The following is a 26,057-nucleotide window of genomic DNA, read 5'->3' on the forward strand; positions in this document are numbered from 1 at the left end:
GGGGGTCGCCCCGCCCTCTGGGATTCTCTCCGGGCCTCTCCCGGAGCCGTGAATGCTCGGCGTGGCCCCTCTGCTAATTACAGACAGAGAGCTTTGTCTGCTGACTGGGCGGAACTCCGGCGCTTCCCCTCCGGGTTGCAGAGCCGGCCTTTGAAACTTCCCCCAGCCCCAGTCCTCTCCGAGATCTCCGGCAATCCCTAGTCCCACGGGGCAGGCAACGGCAGCTGGGAGACCTCTCCGTATGCTCAGCAACTCTCTCTGGGACTCTCCGGGCGCCGCGAACACCAGGCGGGGTCTCCCCACCAATGGCGGGGAGAGACTCTCCCCGCAGGCTCAGGTGTGCAACTCCAAAGTTTCCCTCTGCGTTTAGGAGTAATTTCGGGGGGTTTAGGTAGGGTTCTGGTCACCTGTTTCCACCGTCGCTCCTCTGTTGTGTGCTCGCTCCTGCCCTAGATGTGTGTAGATCCTCTGGGGGCGTCCGTTGGAAGAAAGCTGCTTGCGGGTACTAGGCTGCTCGTCAGGGTCGGAGAGTTTTCACCTATTTCCACATCCTCCCGGAGGAAAGTCCTTCCGCCTTCCGATGTATAGTCGCGTGGGTATCTCAGACGTCCTGAGATGCTGTCTGGATAGCCTTTGTCAAGCGATAAGTGTCTAAATAATTAGGCTCGAAGGGGGAGAGACAAAGAGGACTACTCACGGCACCATCTTGGATCCCTCCCCTTGACTGAGACATTTTAAATGGTAAGTTGTAAAACATTTTAAATGCCTTTTTTTGGCTTCTACTTGGAAAGATAAAATAATAAATCATATGTAACCCCAATTTACACTGGGAAGAAATCAAAGGCTTGGGTTATAATTCAATTGACTGGAAGCTTTTTCTAATTTTATTAGGAGAGTGGTGGCTATTTAGGATCCTTATCCCTCTGCATCCAGCTTCCCCATCCTCCAATACACCCAGCTTTTCTCTCTCTCCAAATTTTTATCGACTTATTTGAGGGAATAAAAGGCAGAGACTTCCCTAAAATGGCCCTTGTGAAGACCCTGCCCTACGCAGGGCCTGCCCCATGCTATCTGCCTATGAGCCATGATCCAAGCTTAATACTGACCGCCTCCCTCACCTTGAGTCTGCACTGATGCTGACTAGTCCCCTCTCCTCTCAAGGCCCAAACACTTGCCCTTGATTGTGCCAGATCTCTCAGTGGCCCTTGGATAGCATGACTTGCTGAGATTATAGATCCTTTGTTTTCTCCACCCCACCTTTTAAAGCAGCCTCGCTCTTTTAGCTTTTGTAGCCCACTCACCCACCACCAACCCTCACGTTTACTTATAGGGCTGCCTTATTAGCCATCTTCCCTCACTCCAACCCTGTACCTAGAAATAGGAAAAGCGTCCTGGACTCCTTTCCACCTCAGGTGACTGCTCTAACCCCCAAGGCACCCACTCTAGCAGGATGAGGATTATTTAAAAGTCGCCTCATTAATCCTGGTATGCTATGGCTGGTCTAGGAGTCTCAAGGTCCCTTCCGAACTGCAGGTCAGAGTCTTCGTGAGATCTGGAGCCCTGGGGCCTACAGAAAGTTCCCAAAGTTCCGGCAGCGGGTTTGCCAACTAAGCTGCTCAGGGACTTTCTCCTGCCAAGAAGCAAAACAATTCTTTAGCAGGTGCAAGTGACTTCTAGCCATTTATTTTCTCACAGCTGCAGTCCAGAGAATAAGCTATACAACAAGGATACAAAGAGATACATTATGAACAAATGCCAATGAGAGTTCCAAGTGTTATTCTGGAGTTTTTAGAAGCTTTTTCAGGTGAAAAAAAATTAAATTTACCTTCATTTAAAACTTTCTCAGTAATTTCCATTAATACATATGTTAGTGTAAAGAAAATAATGTTTTTTAACATAAAGGTAAAATAGAAAACAAATATCCTTAAGGGCTTATTGCTTTAATTATTAAAAAAAAATACCATTACTTTAGGTAGCTCATTTGATTCAATCGATTCAACTAACACCATTCTGAAAAGTTGTTAGAAATATTGAGTAACTAAATGAAGAAAATCCATCTTGGATTCTGTAGACAAAGGAGATACACAAATATAAATATTCAGAGCTTATGCTTGAATTATTCATAGCAACTGGGGACATATAAACATTCATTAATAGAATTAGTGACTGGGAGGAAATTAGTAACTGGGGACAAATAAAATTCATTAATAATCTGAAAATAATATATATTCTTCTGTTTGAAACTATTTCCCCACAACACAGATGATAAGAGTTTATAACAAGTAAAAGAGACTTGAGTTTTTCTGTTTTACTCTCATGTCCTTCTGAGGCAAATGTGAGTGAACAACAAAAATTTCAGAAAGCACCCACAGAAAAGACAAAAACATGAAAAAACCTGAATCCAAATAATACAGAGTTCATGCTTCAGTTGCTTAAACTTCACCTGTATAAAGGTTGGTTGTAATTGTTAGAAAATAAAAATATTTTGCAGTGTTTCAGGTTCCAACAATAGTATTTCAGATTGGCAAGAAGAGACCACAAACTCACATGCACATACATACGCACATATATGTGGAGTAAGATTGATTAAATTTCTGATTTAATTAACCAATGATTCGGAACATGGGGTGGCCCCACAGAGCAGAAGCAGATGCATCCTTCTCTGGTCTTGTCCCCGTGGTGACACTTGATGCATGATTATGCATTCAGCAACACTAAATCTCCTGACCTCAGAGTCATGATTTTTCTTTAGCACCCGTTCGATTATTAGCATCTTCCTGAATTTTGGCTAAACACTCAACTGATTCTTATTCATTATATCCATATTCATTATATCCATAGAGCTCATTCCCTTACTTGCTTCAGATCTCCAATCAAATTTTACCTTCTCAGACCCAGACTACCCTATATGAAAAGTATTCTCATCATTCTCTATCTCCGGAATCCTATTTTACTTCTCTTCAAAGTACATATCACCATATCATTTCTCTATTCTTTTCTTGCTTGCCTCCCTTGCCCCATTAGAATGTAAACTTTCTGAAAGCAGATGCCCTGTAAGTTTTGTTCACTGCTATATTCTTAGATCAGAGTACAGTGTCCCATAGATAGTAGCCCCTCAGTAAATATTTGTTTAATACATGAATAGACGGGGAAACAACAATTTGGAAGAAGAGAATCAGTTGTATTTTAGATATGTTGAAGTTGAGGAGCTTGGAAATGTGTTAAAAATGAAGAAAGACGAGGAGGAGGAGGACACAGAGGAGGAGGGGGAGGGGAGACGGAGGAGGAAGAGGAGGAGGAGATTCAGGAGCTAAACACCCAAGTGTGATAAATAAATGTAAATAAAACTGGTGGGAGTAGACAGTTCCTTCAGGTAAAAAAATTAAGTGCTAAGAGAGAAGAAAATGGGACTGAGTAGAGAATCTCATAGAATACTTGTTATTGAAAAAAGGTATAGAAGAGAATTAAATTAAAGGTATGGGGAATAGGCTATCAGAGAATAATAATAAGGCATATAATTCCAAGAGGCAGAAGCTCGTCAATTGAGCCCAGACCTGCAGGGAAGACCAAGCAGATGAGGACCAGGTGGACTGGTACGAAGTCACTGGTGACCTCTGGAAGACCAGTTTTGGAATAGTGGGACAGAAACCAGGTCTTAGTACCTTGAGATATGAAGAGAATGGGGTGAAAAGGTGGAGACAGAGGGTCAAGATTCTCTTTTTATGTCACCTGAGCTTCAAGGGTACCTGAAATATTTGTTGAATAAATAAATGAATGAATGGATACAATTTTTCTCCCCAGAACCAAGATGGCACATAAATTGTGGCTGAGGTCATGGGATTAAAATGGTAAACAAGACACTCTTTTCAACAGCATAGTTTGTATAAAAATATTTCCCTAATCAAAATCAATTTTCTGAATGGTTTTCCATTAATAAACATGCACAGTTTATTCCTGTAACTCCTTTTTAATGAGCTCCTATGATTTTCATTTGCACTTTGTTTTTTATTTTTGTTTGAAATGCATTCCTGTTTAATGGAGCCTGCAGAAAGTTAACTTGAGGCCCCATCTCTCAGTGGGGCCTGACTTGTATTCTTTGGAATTGAGGACCTCTTGGCTGTGCTCCACTGAGTTAGCTTCCCAGGTATGCCAGAGACAACGCTGACGTAGAAAGGAGTGTGTCCTGAAGTGAATTAATAAAAGGTTTACTTAAGAAAGTAACATGATAATAGAATATATGGAAGATAAAAATCCACTCAGCTTTCCACCAGAAGGACAACCAAACTGTTACATCAGTAAATATATTTCTAGTGAGGTTTAAATATAAAATTATGATTAAATTTCTTGCTTTTCTGAACCCAGAGCAAATTTGTCTTAGTCTATCCCTGTGGTTCTCAAATGAGAGTGTGCTTTGAAACCACCTGGAAGAGTTGTTAAAACACAGATTGCTGGGCTGCGCTTCCCTAGTTTCTGTCTGGGGTGGGGCCAGATAATTTGCATTTCTAACAAGCTCTTCAGCAATGAGGATGCTGCTGGACAGAACCACACTTCCAAAAACCACTGGTCTGTGCAAACTATACTACGCATTTTCATAATTTCTTTCCCTACTTTTCTGCTGTCCTTCAGAGAAAATGAGCCAAATTCTCATTTCAACACTACTGTCCTGGCTTCTGTCAGTTTCTCTTGTGGAAAACAAAAAATTTAAAGCTTTAAAAGAAGGAACAAAGTGAGGTTAGGAGTAACCAACCCTGGGTTTCCAATCTGCTACTCATTTTTAAGTGGAATGAAGGTTTTATCTTACTCAATAAGATGTTAGTGCCTCTTGGAAATAAGAGCACAATGGGGGCTGGCCCCAGGGCATAGTTCACATACACCAATCCCAGGTGTGGATCTACACACTGCTCATCAAGCACTGCATCCCACATACAAAATAGAGGAAGATTGGCACAGATGTTAGCTCAGGATCAATCTCACTTACCAAAAAAAAAAAAAAAAGGAAAGAAAGGAGAGCACAACTGAAATCACACAAATGTGACAGAACTGTCTAGTGCTAAAATGCTGTTCTCTTTCAACTGCAAAACATTCATAAAATAAGTCTTGTCCCCATCAAAGTCTCTTTAATACTAGAAAAAGAAGGTAGTGGTCATAAAATGACAGGAAAAAATAACACTCACTTGCCACACAGATCGTTATTTTCCAATTTTTATTTTGTTTTTAAGTCAAAGAAGAAACAGTACACCTAGAGTCAAAACAATCTAAAGATAGATTGCAGTGCTTGTATTGGGATCTTTACAACTAAATTATTTTTTTTCCTTTGCTTAATGTACTGACAAAAAGAAGAGACACAATATGGTATCATAAGTAGGGCATAATTTGTGTGCAGAGCTGACAGGGCAAGTCATATGAGGCTCTAAATGAGCTTCTCACCTACTCTCCACTTGAGCAATTCCAAATATGTTAGGGCCACGTTGATTAAAACATTTGTAAGAACAAATTAATATTCGAAGAGGTACAAGCTGTAGATTTCTGCTTATCTTCCAGTTCTAAAAAGCAAAGATCAAAAATAAAGTTAAGACAGTGCTCAATAAATATTTTTAAATAAAATACATATTAGCTTTATGAGGGCTCAAATAAATAAAATCAGAAATGAAAGAGGAGAAATTACAACGGACACCTCAGAAATACTAAAGATTATAAGAGAATACTATGAAAAGCCATATGCTAACAAATTGGATAATCAAGAAGAAATGGATAAATTCTTAGAATTATACAACCTTCCAAAAATGAATCAAGAAGAAATAAAGAATTTGAATAGACCAATCACCAACAAGGAGATCAAAACAGTAATCAAAAGCCTCCCAAAAAATGAAAATCCAGGACCAGATGGCTTCCTTGGTGAATTCTACCAAACATTCAAAGAAGACTTAATACTCGTCCTTCTCAAATTCTTGCAAAAAATTGAAGAGGAGGGGAGGCTTCCTAACTCATTCTAAGACGCCAACATTATCCTGATACCAAAACCAGACAAGGACAACACAAAAAAGAAAGTTACAGATCAATATCACTGATGAACATCAATATCCTCAACAAAATACTAGCAAACTGAATACAACAATACATTAAAAAGATCATACTTCATGATCAAGAGGGTTTCATTCCAGGGATGCAGGGATGGTTCAACATCCACACATCAATCAACGTGACACACCACATTAACAAAACGAAGAATAAAAATCATAGGATCATCTCAATAGATGCAGAGAAAGCATTTGACAAGATACAAGATCCCTTTATGAAAAAAACTGAATAAAACTGGTATAGAAGGGAAGTACCTCAACATAATAAAGGCCATATATGACAAGCCCACAGCTAATATCACTCTCAATGGAGAAAAACTGAAAGCTATCCCTCTAAGAACAGGAACCAGACAAGGATGCCCACTTTCACCACTCTTATTTAACATAGTATTGGAAGTCCTAGCCAGAGCAATCAGCAAAAAAGGAATAAAAGGGATCCAAATTGGAAAGGAAGAAGTGAAACTGTCACTATTTGCAGATGACATGATTTTCTATATAGAAAACCCTAAAGAACCCACTAAAAAACTTTTAGAAATAAGAAACGAATACAGTCAAGTTGCAGGATACAAAATTAACATACAAAAATCAGTTGTATTTCTACACACTAACAGCGAAGTAGCAGAAAGAGAAATTAAGAATACAATCCCATTTAGAATTGAAATAAAAAGAATAAAATACCTAAGAATAAATTTAACCAAAGAGGTGAAAGATCTGTACACTGAAAACTATAAAACATTGTTGAAAGAAATTGAAGACACAAAGAAATGGAAAGATATTCTGTGCTGTTGGATTAGAAGAATTAACATGGTTAAAAGGTCCATACAGGGGCCGGCCCGGTGGCACAGCGGTTAAGTTCACACGTTCCACTTCTCGGCAGCCCGGGGTTCACCGGTTTGGATCCCGGGTGTGGACACGGCACCGCTTGGCATGCCATGCTGTGGCAGGCGTCCCACATATAAAGTAGAGGAAGATGGGCATGGATGTTAGCTCAGGGCCAGGCTTCCTCAGCAAAAAAAGAGGAGGACTGGCAGTAGTTAGCTCAGGGCTAATCTTCCTCAAAAAAAAAAAAAAAGGTCCACACATCCTAAAGCAATCTAGAAATAAAGATTCAATGCAATCCCTATTAAAGTTCCAACAACATTTTTCACAGAAATAGAACAAAGAATGTTAAAATTTCTAGGGAACAACGAAAGACTCTGAATAGCCAAAGGAATCCTTAGGAAAAGGAACAAAGCTGGAAGTATCACACCCCCTGATTTCAAAATATACTACAAAGCCATAGTAACCAAAACAGCCTGGTACTGGCACAGAAACAGACACACAGATCAATGGAATGGAGTCGAGAGCCCAGATATAAAACCACACATCTATGGACGGCTAATTTTCGGCAAGGGAACCAAGAATATACAATGGAGAAAGGAAAGTCTTTTCAATAAACAGTGTTGGGAAAACTGGACAGCCACATGCAAAAGAATGAAACTAGCCCACTACTTACATCATACACAAAAAGTAACTAGAAATGGATTAAAGGCTTGAGTGTAAGACCTGGAACCATTAAAATTCCAGAAGAAAACATAGACAGTATGCTCTTCAACAGTGGTTTTAGCAGCATATTTTCAAGTACCATGTCTGACCTGGCAAGGGAAACAACAGGAAAACATAAACAAATGGGACTACATAAAACTAAAAAGCTTCTGCAGAGCAAAGGAAACCAGCAACAAAATGAAAAGACAACCTAATAACTGGGAGAAGATATTTGAAAACCATATACCTGATAAGGGGTTAATATCCAAAATATGTAAAGAACTCATACATCTCAACAACAAAAATAACAGCCCAATTAAAAAATGGGCAAAAGATGGGCCAGCCCTGCGGCTGAGTGGTTGAGTCTGCATGCTCCGCTTTGGCGGTCCAGGATTTCACCTGTTTGGATCCTGGGCGTAGACCTAGCACTGCTCATCAAGCCATTCTGAGGCAGCACCCCACACAGCAGACCTAGAAGGACCTACAGCTAGAATATACAACTATGTACTGGGGGGCTTTGTGGAGAAGGAAAAAAAAGAAAGATTGGCAACTGATGTTAGCTCAGGGCCAATCTTAAAAAAAAAAAAAATGGGCAAGAGATCTGAACAGACATTTCTCCAAAGAAGATATACAGATGGCCAACAGGCACATGAAAAGATGTTCAACATCATTAACTATCAGGGAAATGCAAACCAAAACTACAATGGGTTATCACCTCACCCCCATCAGAATGGCTATAATTAACAAGACAGGAAACAATAAGTGTTGGAGAGGATGTGGATGGAAGGGAGCCCTCATAACACTGGTGGTGGGAGTACAAACTGGTGCAGCCACTATAGAAAACAGTATGCAGACTCTTCAAAAAATTAAAAATAGAAATACCATATGATCCAGCTATTCCACTGATGGGTATTCATCCAAAGAACATGAAAACACAAATGCATAAAGATACATGCACCCCTATGTTCATTGCCGCATGATTCACAATAGTGAAGAGTTGGAAGCAACCTAGGTGCCCATCAAGGGATGGATGGATAAAGATGTGGTATATATACACAATGGAATACTACTCGGCCATAAGAAATGATGACATCTAGCAGTTTGTGACTACATGAATGGAACTTGAGGGCACTATGTTAAGTGAAATAAGTCAGAGGGAGAAAGTCAAATACCGTATATGATGTCACTCATAAATAGAAGATAAAAACAACAACAAACGAACACACAGAGACAGAGATTGGATTGGTGGTTACCAGAGGGGAAGGTGGGAGGGAGGAGGGGCAAAGGGTTCATTAGGCACATGTGTGTGGCGATGGATTGTAACTAGTCTTTGGGTGGTGAACAAGTCATCTACACAGAAATCGAAATACATAACGATGTACACCTGAAATTTATGTAATGTTATAAACCACTGTTACCACAATCAAAAATAAAAAATCAAACAACAAAAACAAACAAAAAATCCATGAATGAAAGCACTAATGAACTGTTTACCTTTACAAAAAAAAAAATATTAGCTTTCTCAGAGATTCCAGAACATTGACTTCTAAAGGACACATTACTCCATTTGTGCTTGATTTGATCTTTTCCCACACACAAATAAACAAACTTAACTAGCTAAAAAAGATAGATTCAACACTAAACAAAATTCAAATAATAAAGGATTATTATTTATGCTTTTGTCCAAACATATTATATTGTCTAGCCAGAAAGTGTTTGAGATGAAGGTAAAAAATGGTGCAGAACCTACACAAATCTGACTTCTGTCCTACAGAAGTTGATCAATCAGCAGACATTTATTGAAGTCTCCAGTGAACATCTTCATTTAACCTGTCCAGCATCCATTTCCGATGTAAATTTATCTTCCTAATACTCTTTATTCACTGTCTATGATGTTCATTAAGATCTTCTCTGGCTTGGTTTCAAGCAAATTTTCAATATATGACAAGTTTTTGTACTTCAAATATCTCTGATGTCACTTCTCAATGCGCAAAATAGGCAGTCAAAAACCTTGTTAGCTAACTTAGTGTACATGTCCTGACCACTAATGCCGGATATAATGGCAACCTCAAAAGCTTACCATTTACATGCTTTGTAAACAACTTCCGAAGTCAACAAAACTCTCAGTGAGAGAATCCAAAACAGAGTCACACAACTAGTAGTTTAACTGGTTGATAATGCTGCTTAGTTTTATCATGAACCCATTGGGTCATTGCCATCAAAATCCACAGTGAGAGATTTCATTACTGTTCTGTTCACTCTTCCAGAAAAGAACTTTGTGGGACCATTTAAAGGTTCAACCATCTAAGCACAATATTAAACCATCCTTGAGAGAATAATAGCCTTTCAACCCTAGTGATAAATCACTGGGGAGCCAAATCATATGTTATATCACATTCATCCACCTCCAACAGTGATTATTAAGTGCTCAGAGGATACATGGCACTATTCTAATGACAAAATATTTTGGATGAAGGTGGAAAATGGTACAGAACCTCTACAAACCTGACTTCTTTCCTAAAAGGAAGTTTAGTTGATCAATCAGCAAACATTTAGCGAAACCTCCAATGGGCATCTTGTTTTTGCCTGCCCAGCATCCATTTCCCACTCTGCTGGCACAAAAGCCCACCTTTTCCTTTGGGGAACCACCCTTTCTCTGATTTCAGTGCATATATTATGGGAAGGGGAGGTCAACTGATCCCACATCCTGGCTCAAGACGTAGCCACATAACTCAGGCCCTGCACAAGACCCAAGAGAGTCTAATAAAGCCAATGAGCATCAGTCCCAGAGCTATCCCAGGATCTACTGCCAGAGGGAAGCTCTCCCTCTACTGCCATAGGGCACAATTTAGGGAGCTCCTACCTGGAAGCAAAACCAAGACAAAGGAAAGCAGAGACAACACAGGGAAGGACAGATTTCTGATGATAAATTTGGGTACCTGATCCAACAAGACTAAATATTCAGCCAGACTCATCCCCGGGCATTCTTCACTACTTGAGTTAATGTATGAGTTAGGTTTCTTCAACTTGCAACCAAGAATTCTGACAAATTACAAGCAACCTAAAACCTGCATGATATTAGGCAAAGTGCCAAGGACACAAAGATATGCAACAAACAGTCCCTGCCTCTAAGAATCTTTTTAGCATCTAGTTGGAAAGATAAGACACAAACACAAAAAATAACTAGAAACATAAGGCTCAACCCAATGATAGTTTCGATATGAGTGCAGAGAAGGGAGACACCATCATAGGCTGCATAGTAAGCAAGATTTCACAATAAAAGAACATGGTGAGGTGGGTCTTGAAAGATGACTAGGATGTGGCTGCCTGGGGAGGACACGAAAGGACATTCAGAAAGGGTGAACTATGAGAGCAAAAATTCAAGAATGTGCATATTATGTTGGGGAAACATTACAGTATAAACAATAAATGGACCATAAAATGTTGAATCATGGACATCAGCAATAAATACATTAGTCCAGAGGTAAAAATAATTCATAAATGGTTTTCTAATGATAGACACATTATGTATAGTGTTTTAAATCTACTCTTTATGAGATCATATCGATTAATCGGATTATAATGGCTAAGTGTTGAAATTGTGCTTGGAGAACTAGTGACAAAAGTCAAAAGCTAAATGAGGTCTTTTCCATTTCCATATAGTAGACAACCTTCTCATCCAACCAGTTATATTCCTGCCCACAACATCTCATCTGGAACTAAAAGGCTATCAAAATAAACCATGTTACATACATTTCACTCAGCTCCTGTTTAAGAAACTAGGAGAAAGAGTAGAGCCATGAGCCAAGAGCAGGAGGTTACCAAAAAATACACACAAACCAAGAACAAGTGGAGCCATAGAGTTACTCAGTTTGCTTTGTCCAGTTTCCCCATGAGGTGAAAAGTTTACACTAGAAACTATCAAAGGTATTTTCTATTTCTACTGTGCTTTTAGCCATTTCCCTTGTGTCATTAAGAAACTATACGGGCAGAATTTGAGTTGGCTCTTGTTGCAGGCAAGAATGCAAAGTGTCTGTGTCCATCTTTTGCCTTCTTGGGGGTATTATTTTTTAATCGGAGTAAAACACTTGAACTTTTTAGGAACTTATTTTACTAAAAGCCATTATCAGTTTTGTATTGAATATGGAACCTTGCTTGTGTTTATTCTCTAGCTTAATAATTACTATTTCTGATATAATATTTCTCAGAGCTATGAATTGTTTCCTGGAAATTTTACTGAGAAAAATGGACTCAACATAATTCCTTGGTAACATACTTTTCCATCTAGTGTCATTGGACTCAGCAATGTTTGCAGGAAAAAAGGAAGTCTCTAATACGTTACCCCTTGATTTCCATTTAAATTTCTGTTTCCGCTTGTGGTATCAGTATGACATTTCTCCATTTGAATGAGCATGTTACAAAGGAATAGTGACACACCCTCTTATAGAGGACATCTCTCCACAAACCTCAATTAACAAAACCTCACAATTCTGTCAAAGATAATCACTGCTTTGGTCATTGTTTACAGATAGAAATTGAAACACTGAAAGATCCTTTTTGTCAAGCCAAAGTCAAAAGAGGAAAAGAAGTTGGTCTATGATTAGACATGCTTTTATTTTGAAAGTATACCTTTTAACAAAAAGCTTTAAAATGTGAAATGTTATACCAAATTCTAAGTTTTCACTCTTTACTATTGACAGTGAAATGCATTATTTCCTAAAGCAAATAAACATATGATTATATCCCCTCCCTATTTTAGGGAAAAGTAGTTTTGCACGTCAAGTTTAAATATGCAAGTTTACTAAGTTATATATTTGTTGAATGGTAGAATTGAGAAATTTTTTTAAAAATAACTCAAAATATGCCTCAGTGACAATCACTGCCATATTTTAAACTTTGAGAAATCAAAAATTATCAAAATATATATTTATATTACACAGTATAAAGTAAAGCTTTGGATAAGGTTTCAATATTACATGAAGCACAAAGAATAGGAAAAAAGAGCAAAATGGTTTCCTGTTTTCTTGGGAAAAGGTGTTATGGTAGGCATGACCGCGGTCCCCCAAAGATGTCCATGTCCTAATCCCTGGAAGCTGTGAATGTGTATATCACCTTAAATGGCCAAAGGGACTCTGCAGATGTGACTAAGTTAAGGATCTTGAGATAGACTGGTTATCCTAGATTATCCACAGGGACCCAATTTCATCACAAGGATTGTTAAAAGTGGAAGAGGGAGGAAGAAGAGAGGTCCAAGTGATGCCATATGAGAAGGACTAGATGTGCGGATGCTGGCTTTGAGAATGGAGGAAGGACCATGAGCCAAGGAATGTGAGTGGCCTCCAAAAGCTGAGAAAATTAAGAAAATGACTTTTCCCGTAGAGCTTCCAAAAAGGAATACAGCCATGGTGACACCTTGATTTTAGCTCAGGGAGACCCATGTTGGACTTCTGACCTACTAAACTGTAATAAATTTTTGTTGTTAAGATATCAAGTTTATGGCAATTTGTGACAGCAGCAATAGAAAACTAATACTGGTATCATGTTCCAAATTAACAAGACCATGAAAAGCATGACTATGACAGCCCCTCTCCCTGTTATGGAATCAAGGCACTTTGGAGCTAGAAGGGACTTTGGGTCTAATGCATTAATTGTCCACATAAGGAAACTAATCCAGATACAGTGAGAAGGAAGGTGACATTCCTTAGGCCTCATAGTTCAAGGCAGAGACAGGAATAGAATCTAAGTTCACTAAATTCTATATCAGTATTAGTCATAGTATGCTTCCCAGCTTCTTTCACCAATGTACGATTTTGATTATAGTTTAATAATAATTTGCAGAACTATTTGGAAGAATGAAAGTTGTTGGAAAGTGCACATTTTCAAATAATGCATAGAAAGATATTGCTTTGCTGTTCTTATCTGTCTCCAACTGATGGCTAAACATATTCACTTGAATGATCTTTGCATCACTTGAAACTCAATATGTCTAAAATGAAGCTTGGGGTCTTGTCTCCCAAATCAGCTCCCTCTGGAATTTTCTGATTTTCTCCTTCACCCACCTCTGAGGTTTCTGATATCCAATCACTCAATAAGTTCTATCTTCCTTCCTACCTCATAGTGCTTCCTTTCCTTATACCTATATCTTATACCTTATATCCACAGTAGGCAACCACTCTAATTGGTGGTTTCTTTTTTTCAGTGTCTCTTTTCTTCAACCTCCACTAACCCAGCACAGTACCGTCAAATGATTCCTTCTAAAATATATCTTTCTTTATATCATTGACTTGTCCCCATATATTCAGTAGGACTCCATTTCTTAACAGGATCAAGTTTAAACTCCTTATTTTATCCTTTGACAAGTCCATAGAATTTGACCCCAACTTTTTTTATAATTTCTCCTCCTCCCACTCCAATCCACAAACAAGCTTAATTGATTCACTGCCCTATGAACATGATTCATTCTCCTCCATATCATTCTCTTCTCTTAAAATAACCTCTCTCTTTCCTTCTCCATGTACCTGAATTGTACCTATGTTGAGGCCCTGTACAAGTTCTAGCACCTTTCTGAGCACTTCCCAGGTCAGACAACCTATGGTGATCTCACCTTCTACTTTGAAGCTCTCAAGCAATTGGTCTCCACCACTCATTTGACATTTAGTTTATATTGCTAATGTTTTTTACATCTTCAGATTTTAAACTCAGCTTGCGCATTTAAACCATTTGTAACAAAATAGGCTCCCTACTTATTTGCATTGTACTTGGCACCCAGAGTTTCCTGCTTAAAGTAGACTGTCAAATATTTATGGAGTGACAAAATAATTTTTTTATTAAGGTTATGAAAGTTAACATTCTTGTGAAATTACAGTTGTACATCCTTATTAGTCATGTTGTAGGTACACCACTTCACCCCTAGTGCCCTCCCCCCACCCCCTTCTCCCCTGGCAACCACCGATCAGTTCTCTTTGTCCATATGTTAACTACCACCTATGAGTGGAGTCATACAGAGTTCGTCTTTCTCTGTCTGGCTTATTTCACTCAACATAATACCCTCAAGGTCTATCCATGTTGTTGTGAATGGGACGACTTTGTCCTTTTTTATGGCTGAGTAGTATTCCATTGTACATATATACCACATCTTCTTTATCCAATCCTCAGTTGCTGGGCACTTAGGTTGGTTCCATGACTTGGCTATTGTGAATAATGCTGCAATGAACATAGAGGTGCATGGAACTTTTGGAATTGCTGATTTCAGGTTCTTAGGATAGATATCCAGTAGTGGGATGGCTGGGTCATAAGGTATTTCTATTCTTAACTTTTTGAGGAATCTCCATACTGTTTTCCATAGTGGCTGCACCAGTTTGCATTCCCACCAACAGTATATGAGGGTTCCCTATTCTCCACAGCCTCTCAAATATTTGTCACTCTTGGTTCTGGATATTTTTGCCATTCTAACAGGTGTAAGGTGATATCTTAGTGTAGTTTTGATTTGCATTTCCCTGACGATTAGTGATGATGAGCATCTTTTCATGTGTCTATTGGCCATCCGTATATCTTCTTTGGAGAAATGTCTGTTCATGTCCCCTGCCCATTTTGTAATTGGGTTGTTTGATTTTTTATTGTTGAGTGGTGTGAGTTCTTCGTATATTATGGAGATTAACCCTTTGTTGGATAAATAACTTGTGAATATTTTTTCCCAATTAGTGGGCTGTTTTTTTTGTTTCAATCCTGTTTTCCCTTGCCTTGAAGAAGCTCTTTAGTCTGATGCAGTCCCATTTGTTTATTCTTTCTATTGTTTCCCTCATGTGAGGGGTTATGGTGTCCAAAAAGATTCTTTTGAAACTGATGTCAAAGAGTGTACTGCTGATACTCTCTTCTAGAAGACTTATTGTTTCAGGCCTAATCTTTAGGTCTTTGATCCATTTTGAGTTTATTTTAGTAAATGGTGAAAAAGAATGGTTGATTTTCATTCTTTTACATGTGGCTGTCCAGTTTTCCCAGCACCATTTGTTGAAGAGACTTTCTTTCCTCCATTGTAGGCCCTCAGCTCCTTTGTCAAAGATTAGCTGTCCATAGATGTGTGGTTTTATCTCTGGGCTTTCAATTCTGTTCCATTGATCTGTGGACCTGTTTTTGTACCAGTACCATGCTGTTTTGATTACTGTAACTTTGTAGTATGTTTTGAAGTCAGGGATTGTGATACCTCCAGCTTTGTTCTTCTTTCTCAGGATTGCTTTAGCAATTTGGGGTCTTTTGTTGCCCCATATAAATTTTAGGATTCTTTGTTCAATTTATGTAAAGAATGACATTGGAATTCTGATTGGGATAGCATTGAATCTGTAGATTGCTTTAGGTAGTATGGACATTTTAACTAAGTTTATTCTTCTAATCCATGTGCATGGAATGTCTTTCCATCTCTTTATGTCGTCGTCGATTTCTTTCACGAAGGTTTTGTAGTTTTCATTGTATAGATCTTTCACTTCCTTGGTTAAATTTATCCCAAGGTATTTTATTCTTTTTGTTGTGATCGTGAATGGGATTGAGTTCTTGAGATCTTTTTCTGTTAGTTCATTCTTAACATATAGAAATGCTACTGATTTATGTATGTTGATTTTATACCCTGCAACTTTGCTGTAGTTGTTGATTGTTTCTAATAGATTTCTATGGATTCTTTGGGGTTTTCTATATATAAGATCATGTCGTCTGCAAACAGTGAGAGTTTTACTTCTTTGTTGCCTATTTGGATTCCTTTTATTTCTTTTTCCTGCCGAATTGCTCTGGCCAAAACCTCCAGTACTATGTTGAATAAGAGTGGTGAAAGTGGGCACCCTTGTCTTGTCCCTGTTCTGAGAGGGATGGGTTTCAGTTTTTGTCCGTTGAGTATGATGTTGGCTGTGGGTTTGTCATATATGGCCTTTATTATGTTGAGGTACTTTCTTTCTATACCTATTTTATTGAGGGTTTTTATCATAAATGGATGTTGGATCTTGTCGAATGCTTTCTCTGCATCTATTGAGATGATCATGTGGTTTTTGTTTCTCATTTTCTTAATGTAGTGAATCACACTGATTGACTTGCGGATGTTGAACCATCCCTGTGTCCCTGGTATAAATCCCACTTGATCATGGTGTATAATCTTTTTGGTATATTGCTGTATTCGGTTTGCCAAAATTTTGTTGAGGATTTTTGCATCTATGTTCATCAGTGATATTGGCCTGTAGTTTTCCTTCTTTGTGTTGTCCTTGTCAGGTTTGGGGATCAGGGTGATGTTGGCTTCATAGAATGTATTAGGGAGTGCTCCATCTTCCTCTATTTTCTGGAATAGTTTGAGAAGGATAGGTATTAAATCTTCTTTGAATGTTTGGCAGAATTCTCCAGAGAAGCCATCTGGTCCTGGACTCTTATTTTTGGGGAGGTTTTTGATTACTGTTTCTATTTCTTTACTTGTGATTGGTCTATTCAGATTCTCTATTTCTTCCTGATTCAGTTTGGGTAGATTGTATGAGTCTAGGAATTTATCCATTTCTTCTAGGTTGTTCAATTTGTTGGCATAGTTTTTCATAGTATTCTCTTAAGATCTTTTGTATTTCTCCAGTATCTGTTATGATTTCTCCTCTCTTGTTTCTAATTTTATTTATTTGAGACTTCTCTCTTTTTTTTTTTAGTGAGTCTAGCTAAGGGTTTGTCGATTTTGTTAATTTTTTTGAAGAACCAACTCTTTGTTTCACTGATCCTTTCTACTGTCTTTTTTGATTCAATATCACTTATTTCTGCTCTAATTTTTATTAGTTTCCTCCTTCTACTGACTTTGGGCTTTGTTTGTTCTTCTTTTTCTAATTCTGTTAGGTGTTGTTTGAGGTTGTTTATGTAAGATTTTTCTTGCTTATTGAGGTGAGCCTGTATTGCAATGAATTTCCCTCTTAGGACTGCCTTTGTTGTGTCCCAAATCATTTGGTACGGTGTGTTTTCATTTTCATTTGTCTCCAGATAATATTTGATTTCTTCTTTAATTTCTTCAATAATCCATTGTTTGTTCAGTAGCATGTTGTTTAGTCTCCACATTTTTGGCCCTTTCCCAGCTTCATTCTTGTAGTTGATTTCTAGTTTAATAGCATTATGATCAGAAAAGATGCTTGATATTATTTCAACCCTCTTGAACTTACTGATGCTTGCTTTGTTTCCCAAGATATGGTCTATCCTTGAGAATGTTCCATGCGCACTTGAGAAGAATGTGTAACCTGCTGTTTTTGGATGAAGTGTCCTATATATATCTATTAGGTCCATCTGATCTAATTTTTCATTTAATTCTATAATTTCCTTGTTGATTTTCTGTCTGGATGATCTGTCCATTGGTGTTAATGGGGTGTTGAGGTCCCCTACTATTATTGTATTACTGTTGATGTTCCTTTTAGTTTTGTTAATAGTTTCTTTACGAATTTTGGTGCTCCTGTGTTAGGTGCGTATATATTTATGTGTTATGTCATCTTTGTGGAGCATCCCTTTTATCATTATATACTGCCCGTCTTTGTCTTTCTTTATCTGTTTTGCTTTGAAGTCTACTTTGTCTGATATAAGTATGGCAACACCTGCTTTCTTTTGTGCATTATTAGCTTGGAGTATTGTCTTCCATCCCTTCACCTTGAGTCTGTGTTTGTCTTTGGGGCTGAGGTGTGTTTCCTGGAGGCAGCATATTGTTGGATCTTGTTCTTTGATCCATCCTGCCACTCTCTGCCTTTTGATTGGAGAGTTCAATCCATTCACGTTTAGAGTGATTATTGAAATGTGGGGGCCTACTGTTGCCATTTTATCGCTTGTTTTCTGGTTCTTTTGCATTTTGTCCTGATGGAGAGCTGCTACTTTGTGTTATTGTCCTTCTGCTTATCTCCTTTGTTCTGGATTTTGTAACCCCCTTCCTTTTTTTGATTTTTCAGGAATGAGGTTCTTCCTGAGCATTTCTTGAAGAGGAGGTTTTGTGGCGATGAACTCCCTTAACTTTTGTTTATCTGGGTAAGTTTTTATTTCTCCATTGTATTTGAAGGATATTTTTGCTGGGTAGAGTATTCTTGGTTGCAGGTTTTTGTCCTTCAGAGTTTTGAATATTTCATTCCAATCTCTTCTAGCCTGTAAGGTCTCTCCTGAGAAATCTGCTGATAGCCTTATGGGGTTTCCTTTGTAAGTTATTTTCTTCTGCCTGGCTGCCCTTAGTATTTTCTCTTTGTTGTTGACTTTGTTGTTTCACTACTATATGCCTTGCGGTTGGTCTTCTTGCATTAATAAAGTTTGGAGATATATTGGCTTCTGTCACATGAAGTTCCATCTCTCTTCCCATGTTTGGAAAGTTCTCAGCTATTATTTCTTTGAGCAGGCCTTCTGCACCCTTCTCCTTCTCTTCTCCCTCTGGTATACCTATAATCTTTATGTTGCATCTCCTAATTGAGTTGGAGTGACAAAATAATTTTAAAAATCCAAGTTGAACGTTCAGAATGGCAACTCCTCCATACCAGCAGTGATAAGCACTGGCAATAAGCACTACTCTAAAGTTAACTGCTTCATTTAGGAAGGGTAGCCATACATTCAGATTTTCCCAGGAGAGCACTGGTTTTCTGGTGTTTTTCCAGCTATTAATAATGTCCACTTTCAGTAGACCATTATCTTACACCATGCACAAAAATAAATGCAAAATGGATTAAAGACTTGAATCTAAGACCCGAAACCATGAAACTCCTAGAAAAAAACATAGGCAGCATGCTCTTTGACATCGGTCTGAGCAGCATATTTTCAAGTACCATATCTGACTGGGCAAGGGAAACAAAAGCAAAAATGAACAAATGGGACTACATCAAGCTAAAAAGCTTCTGCGCAAGAAAGCAAACCATCAACAAATGAAAAGACAACCTAACAATTGGGAGAAGATATTTGCAAAGCATATATCAGATAAGGGGTTAATATCCAAAATATACTAAGAACTCATACATCTGAGCAACAAAAAAACCAATGACCCAATTTAAAAATGGGCAAAAGATCTGAACAGAGATTTCTCCAAAGAAGATATACGGATGGCCAAAAGGCATATGCAAAGATACTCAACATCATTAGCTATCAGTGAAATGCAAATCAAACTGCAATGAGGTATCACCTCACTCAAGTCCGAATGGCTATAATTAACAAGACAGGAAACAAGTGTTGGAGAAGATGTGGAGAGAAGGGAACCCTCATACACTGCTGGTGGGAGTGTAAACTGGTGCAGCCACTATGGAAAGCAGTATGGAGTATCCTCAGAAAATTAAGAATAGATCTACCATATGATCCTACTCTTCCACTGCTGGATATTTATCCAAATAACTTGAAAAACACAAATGCATAAATATACATGCACCCCTATGTTCCTTGCAGCATTATTCATAATAGCCAAGACTTGGAAGCAATCTAGGTGCCCATCAAGGGGCGAATGGATAAAGAAGATGTGGTATATATACATAATGGAATACTACTCAGCCATAAGAAATGATGAAATCCGGCCATTTGCGACAAGATGGATGAACCTTGAGGTATCATGCTAAGTGCAATAAAAGTCAGAGGGAGAAAGTCAAATACCGTACGATCTCACGCATGAGTAGAAGATGAAAGCAATGACAAACAGAAACAGAGATTGGATTGGTGGTTACCATAGGGAAAGCGGGGAGGGGGGAGGGCAAGAGGGGTGATTAGGCTCACAAGTGTGGTGATGGACTATAATTAGTTTTTGGGTGGTGAACATGATGTAATCTACACAGAATTTGAAATATATTACGATGTACATCTGAAAGCTATATAATGTCATAATACAATGTTACTGCAATAAAAAAAAAATCATTGCCAAGACCAAAATATAAATAAATAATATTCACTTTCAATCTCAAAAGCATCTTGGCTTAGATGATACATTATATAGTCATTCCACCCTTAGGACAGTTTGGACTGTGGTAAGGGCAGAAACCCTTCTAAGAAAGAAAACCCTGCTCATGCTCCAGCCACTCATCTAGCTAAGCAGCATTCTCTCCTCTAAAGGGCTATCCTGCTCTCCAACACCACCTCTGCATAATCAATGTCCTTTGAAGTTTATGTGGGAGATTCAAACATTTTGGTGATACATAGATGCAGATAAATGTATTGAAGTTGAATACAATTTAAGATTCTTTAGAAGAAAAAAATCGTAGATACTGAATACAATTGCAACTCTGCCCAGCAGTCTAAGAACAAACGGGAGAGTTTTCTAAAGGGAAAAGAGAATTCAATGGGTTTTCACAGCTTAGAAGTAATCAAGACACATTGTGTGAGTTCATTTATACTATAACTGTTTTGCTATTTTCTGAATTAAGATAATAAGGACCATTCATATCATCTCAATTTTTCTGAACAATAAATACATATTACTTTCACGACTGTTTAGAATTAAAAATGTGATGCCTTCTGATCCTCTTAGTGCCTAATGTACATTAAATTGACTAACCACTGCATAAATGTTTTAAAACCTACATTCATTTTCACAGTTGACTGGCTGAAATGATCAGTTTCATAAATGAACATCAGTGGTATCTAAACAGTAATAAATTTTTACTGAAAAGTAAGATTGTGCTCTATTATTAATGAGTACAATTATTAAAGTTAATCCTACATAATGTTTCATTACTGGCAGCTTGTCATGAAAAAGGAATTAAGGCTTCAAATTTTCATTTATTTTCATAAAGCAATCCATGTTTTCACTCGTTTGTAGTGAAACCTACTCAATCTAATCTCTTTTGCGGGTAGTTTTAATTACATTACAACATTCAATATGGGGTTGAGAGTTCATGTTCCAAACTGTTCTTCCCCTAAACTCTTCAACTTTAAAGGAATCTGGGGAAATGTTAACTTCAACTAACATAACTATACCAAATGAAAACTATCAAATGCATATCTCGGGCACAAGAACACTCAAGTGTTTTGAAAGGATTTTACGAGACTATTTAGGTTCCTCTAAGTCACCAGTTCAAATGTGGCCCAAGTTGGTAGTAACTAAAAAGGACTAATTTTTGTTGCTGTTTCAAAGATTTATATCATTAGTAGTTAATACTTAAATATCAATTACATTGAAATTATTGATAATTCTGTAATTGCTAAGGACTAACTGAATTCGGATGGCGATGGCTATAACGTTTGGAAAAAGACAAAAGCATCTGGACAAATTACAGTAAAGCTTAGTATTTAAGATTGAGCAAAATTTTTCATCAGCTATTTTCCAATCCTCATCTTGCCATTTCATAAGGTAAACATGACATAATTCACATTCACCTGAATAGAAGCAATTACAATTGGATGTTTTATTGTTTCTAGTTGTTTTCTGTCAAGAATAAAGACACATTTGTCATCAACTATCTCCCTCCTTCAGCTATGTCTTCAGATGGCAAACTCCGTCAGAGACAGAAATTCTGTAAAGCACAACAGGGTAACCAGACGTTGGCATTATCAAATGGGTTCTCCTTTCATGCTAAGCTATTTATTCTCAATGTCAGCATACTCTATGTTTAGTTCCTGAAAAGATAATTAAAAAATTGAATTTTTTTTAATAGAAAGGGAGGCTTCTAGGCAAACTAGTCTTTGTATAATCTTTCATTACTTCAGTGGAAGAGTAGCATATAAAACTCTAAAGATATATAATATAAAAGTAACTGTTTACCAGTGTGGTTAATCTGATTATCACCTCTATGCATTTTCTGAATGTTTTCACTCTAGAAACAGGGAACTAAACTACCCCATTAAAATAACATGTTTTGACTGCCAAACCTCTAGTAATGTATATTCCAATCTGAATTTAGTTTATCCAACTTTTAACAATTTTTAAATATCCTCACATTTGTGTAGCATAATTTATAAATTCATACTATATACTTATTCTAATTCCATTGTCACATACTTTTTTCACTGTCATATACTTACGAAATTTTACTTGTTTGGGCTATTTGGGGCTATTTTCTCTTAGTGCTTTGAAGAATTATACCAATTCTTTCTGGCGTCTGCTTTTAGTCCATTGTCATCTCTTTGTAAGTGATCTGTTTTCTTAAAATTTTTCCTTTAGCTCTTAGTAGCTTCTCTTTGGTAGTATGTAGTTTTACCAAAATGTGTCCAGATATGGATTTGTTATTATTTATTCTGCTTGGCACTCAATGTGTTTTTTCAACGTGAGGGATCATGTCTTTGTTAATATTTGAACATTTGCTGCCATTAGCAAGGATTCACACCTAGGTCTCTGGTTTATTTTTTTAACCATTATGTTTTTAACCCATGCTATATTCTTATACTACTCTATTGCTGTTTTTATAATGCACTTGGACATATTTAATTGACAAAAATGTATTCTTACTTCCCTCTTAACTTTCAACATGAAATTATGTAGCTATCAAATCTCTTTATTCTCCTAGTCTTTCTTCCACTCTATTTTTTTTCAGTGATGTTAATCTGCATGTGTGTATGTGTGTGTGTGCATGTGTCAAATCTTGTAAGAAAATTCTTCCATTTATCTGGCTTGAATACCAGTGGTTCTGTGTTCCACTCTGCAGGTCAAAAGAAGAAAAGCTTCATCTCTCTTCCACATTACAGTCTTTCAGATATATGAAGGCTGTTGTGAATAATTGTATCACCATCGTTCAAAATAAAAATGTGCATGCTATAATGCAGAAAAAAGAGACCTGAAGGTGGTACCAGGAGGTATAAACTAAAGTTCTAATTCTGTTATTTCATAGCTTTGAGACTTATGAACAAGCTACCTAACCTACTTAGTTGCCTTACCTGTGAATGGAGACAATGAAAACCAGGTTACAAAATTAATATGAGGATCAGGGACTCATGTTATTCAAATATCACCTCCTCAGGAAAGTTTACCGTAAGTCTTCTGCTATAACTGAGTGTTTGTGTTCCCCCAAAATTTACATTTTGAAATCCTGAAGATTAACACGATGGTGTTAGGAGGTGGGGGCTTTGGGAGATGATCAGGTCATGAGGGCAGAGCCCTCATGGTCGGGATTAGTCTCCTTATAAAAGAGACCCCACAGAGATCCCTAGCATCTTCCACCTGTAAGGATACAATAAGAAGTCTGTGATCCAAAAGAGGGCCTTCATGCGACCATGCTGGCATCTTGACCTTACATTTCCAGCCCCCAGAACTGGGAGAAATAAATTTCTGTTGTTTATAAGCCACCCAGTCTGTGGTATTTCATTACAACAGCCTGAACAGCTTAAGACACTTCCTAAGTAGTTGTTGGTTCTGTCTGTGACTCCATAGCATGGATATATAATGCCTTACTATAATGCTTATAACAGTGTATTTTAATAAATAGTCTGTAATCTCCTTGATAGCATGGATTGTGTCTCATTTATCTTTGGATCCTGATAGCCCAGCCTAGGACCTTGCATAAAGTAAGTACCCATTAAAGGCACTGAAGGAAAAAAATATGAAAAAAATCCTTCATAAGTGGAAAAGCACTACCACTATCCACTTTACACTTGTTTAAAAACTTTCACATCTTCTCTTTTTGGCTTACTCAGTCTCTTAAGGTGATGAAACAGATGAGCCTCATCATTTGTAACCAAATTCTAGCCCTATTAATTCCTTAAAGTAGGTAGTACATAATCAAAACATTAAACTCTTCATCAACTGGTGTACAACACAAACTAATTTTAGGTTTCATCCTCTGCTGGCTCCTTTCCCAGCCTACCATCATGCACATATTACACCATCCTCAAAAATCTTTCCTTAAGCTTGTCTCACCCTCCGGACAACATCCTATTACTCTCTTACCTCTTACCCTCTACATTTTGTAGAGATTAGTTAAGACTTGCTGGCTTCACTTCTGTGTTCCCATTCAAGCTTTGGATCAATGCAACCTGCTTCCAGCCCTCTCACTTATTGACGCAAAGGATACCATCTTCCTGCCACAACTTTCCAGCCAAGTTTTTTCTCATTAGCCCTGAATCTTTCAACTTGGCACCTTTAAATCAACTCATTCTTGAGCCCATATTGGAGTAAGAGAATAACCAAATTTTATCATTCCCATAGGGTGGAAGTGGTTGAAAGAAGACCAGCAGGCCTTGAACAAGAAGGCACAGGGTGCATGGATGGATAAGCAGAGATTGATGGGAAGTGGATGACACAGCAGACACCATCATGGAGACAATACCATATCTGAAGTTTTGAAAGGTTGACCACATACCTCAGAGGATGCCCACACACAACAAAAGACATTGGCAGAACACATTGCTCCCACTTTCTAATATCTTGATGCTACTTAAGAGCTCCAAAAGCTGGATAACACAAGGGGGGGGAGGGGGAAGAACCCTGAATGATTGAGATTAAATCTGAAATGACCAAGAACATCCTGAAATTACCACATAAGCCTGGAATTAACTGGATTAAGTTTTCCAGTAGAATTGGAGCCCAAATAGAAGATAATTCAGCAGAAGAAAAAGTAATAAAATTCTATTTCTTACATATCTGTGTATTATAGCTAGAAAATTTGTGCTCATTCTACCTGGTTTTGCCTCTCCCTCCCTGATTGCATTTTCTCATTCTCCTTTGCTGACTCTTGCTTTTGCCTACCCCTTTAATATGGTTGTCCTCAAAGGTTCTGTTCTTCTGGTCTTCTCACCTAAGTCTCCTTGTGCAATCTTCATTCCCATGGCATCAAGTCTCACACTTACATAAACAATCCTTAAATCCACGTCACCAGCTACAATCTTTCTGTCAAAAAATAAATCTCATCTTGCTACTCCACTGCTTCAACAGCTGTAAGTAGCTGTTATGCGCTGAATTATGTCCCCTCCAAATTTATATATTGAAGTCTTAGCCCCAAAACATGACTGTATTTGGAGAATTGGTCTTGAAAGTGGTGATTAAGTTAAAATGACATCATTGGGTGGGCCCTAATTCAATATGACCGCTGTATTTACAAGAAGAGGAGATTTGGACACAGACATGCACAGAAAGAAGACGATGTGAAGACAGAGGGAGAATACAGCCATCTACTAGCTAAGGAGAGAGACCACAGAAGAAACCAAGTGCTCTGACACCTTGGTCTTGGACTTCTAGCCTCCAGAATTCTGAGAAAATAAATTTCTGTTGTTTAAGCAACCCAGTCTGTGGTACTTGATTAAGGTAGTCATAACAAACGAATACAGTAGCTCTCAAAATTAAGTTCAAAATTCACACACAAGAGCCATCCTGATCTCACACCTGCTTCTCTAACCTCATCTCCCATGTCTCATACTCAGTGAGTTCCCTGTACTCACTGTGCAATTCCTTTGCACCATGTAACCTCTGCACATGCAGTTGCCTCACCTAAAACGCCTGTCCACTCTTTCTTTAGCTATTCTAATGCCTTCTTATTATTCAAAGCACGTTTACAAGCAATGCCTACTAGAATAATTTTAACACGTATTATGTATTCT

At 37.9% G+C, this 26,057-nt stretch overlaps 1 protein-coding gene across 1 annotated transcript in view; it reads right to left on the minus strand.

Annotated features, from left to right (window-relative positions):
- Positions 1-1,476: 1,476 nt before the first annotated feature.
- LRRC69 (leucine rich repeat containing 69) overlaps positions 1,477-26,057 on the minus strand; it is a 117,746-nt gene continuing 93,165 nt past the window's right edge. The window contains exons 8-9 of the mRNA XM_046641841.1: positions 5,428-5,543; positions 1,477-1,630 (exon numbers count right to left, since the gene is read on the minus strand). Coding sequence (XP_046497797.1) covers positions 1,477-1,630; positions 5,428-5,543 — 270 coding nt within the window. The remainder of the gene's footprint in view (positions 1,631-5,427; positions 5,544-26,057) is intronic.

The sequence above is a fragment of the Equus quagga genome, chromosome 16 (genome assembly GCF_021613505.1).
Source record: "Equus quagga isolate Etosha38 chromosome 16, UCLA_HA_Equagga_1.0, whole genome shotgun sequence".
Taxonomy (NCBI): domain Eukaryota; kingdom Metazoa; phylum Chordata; class Mammalia; order Perissodactyla; family Equidae; genus Equus; species Equus quagga.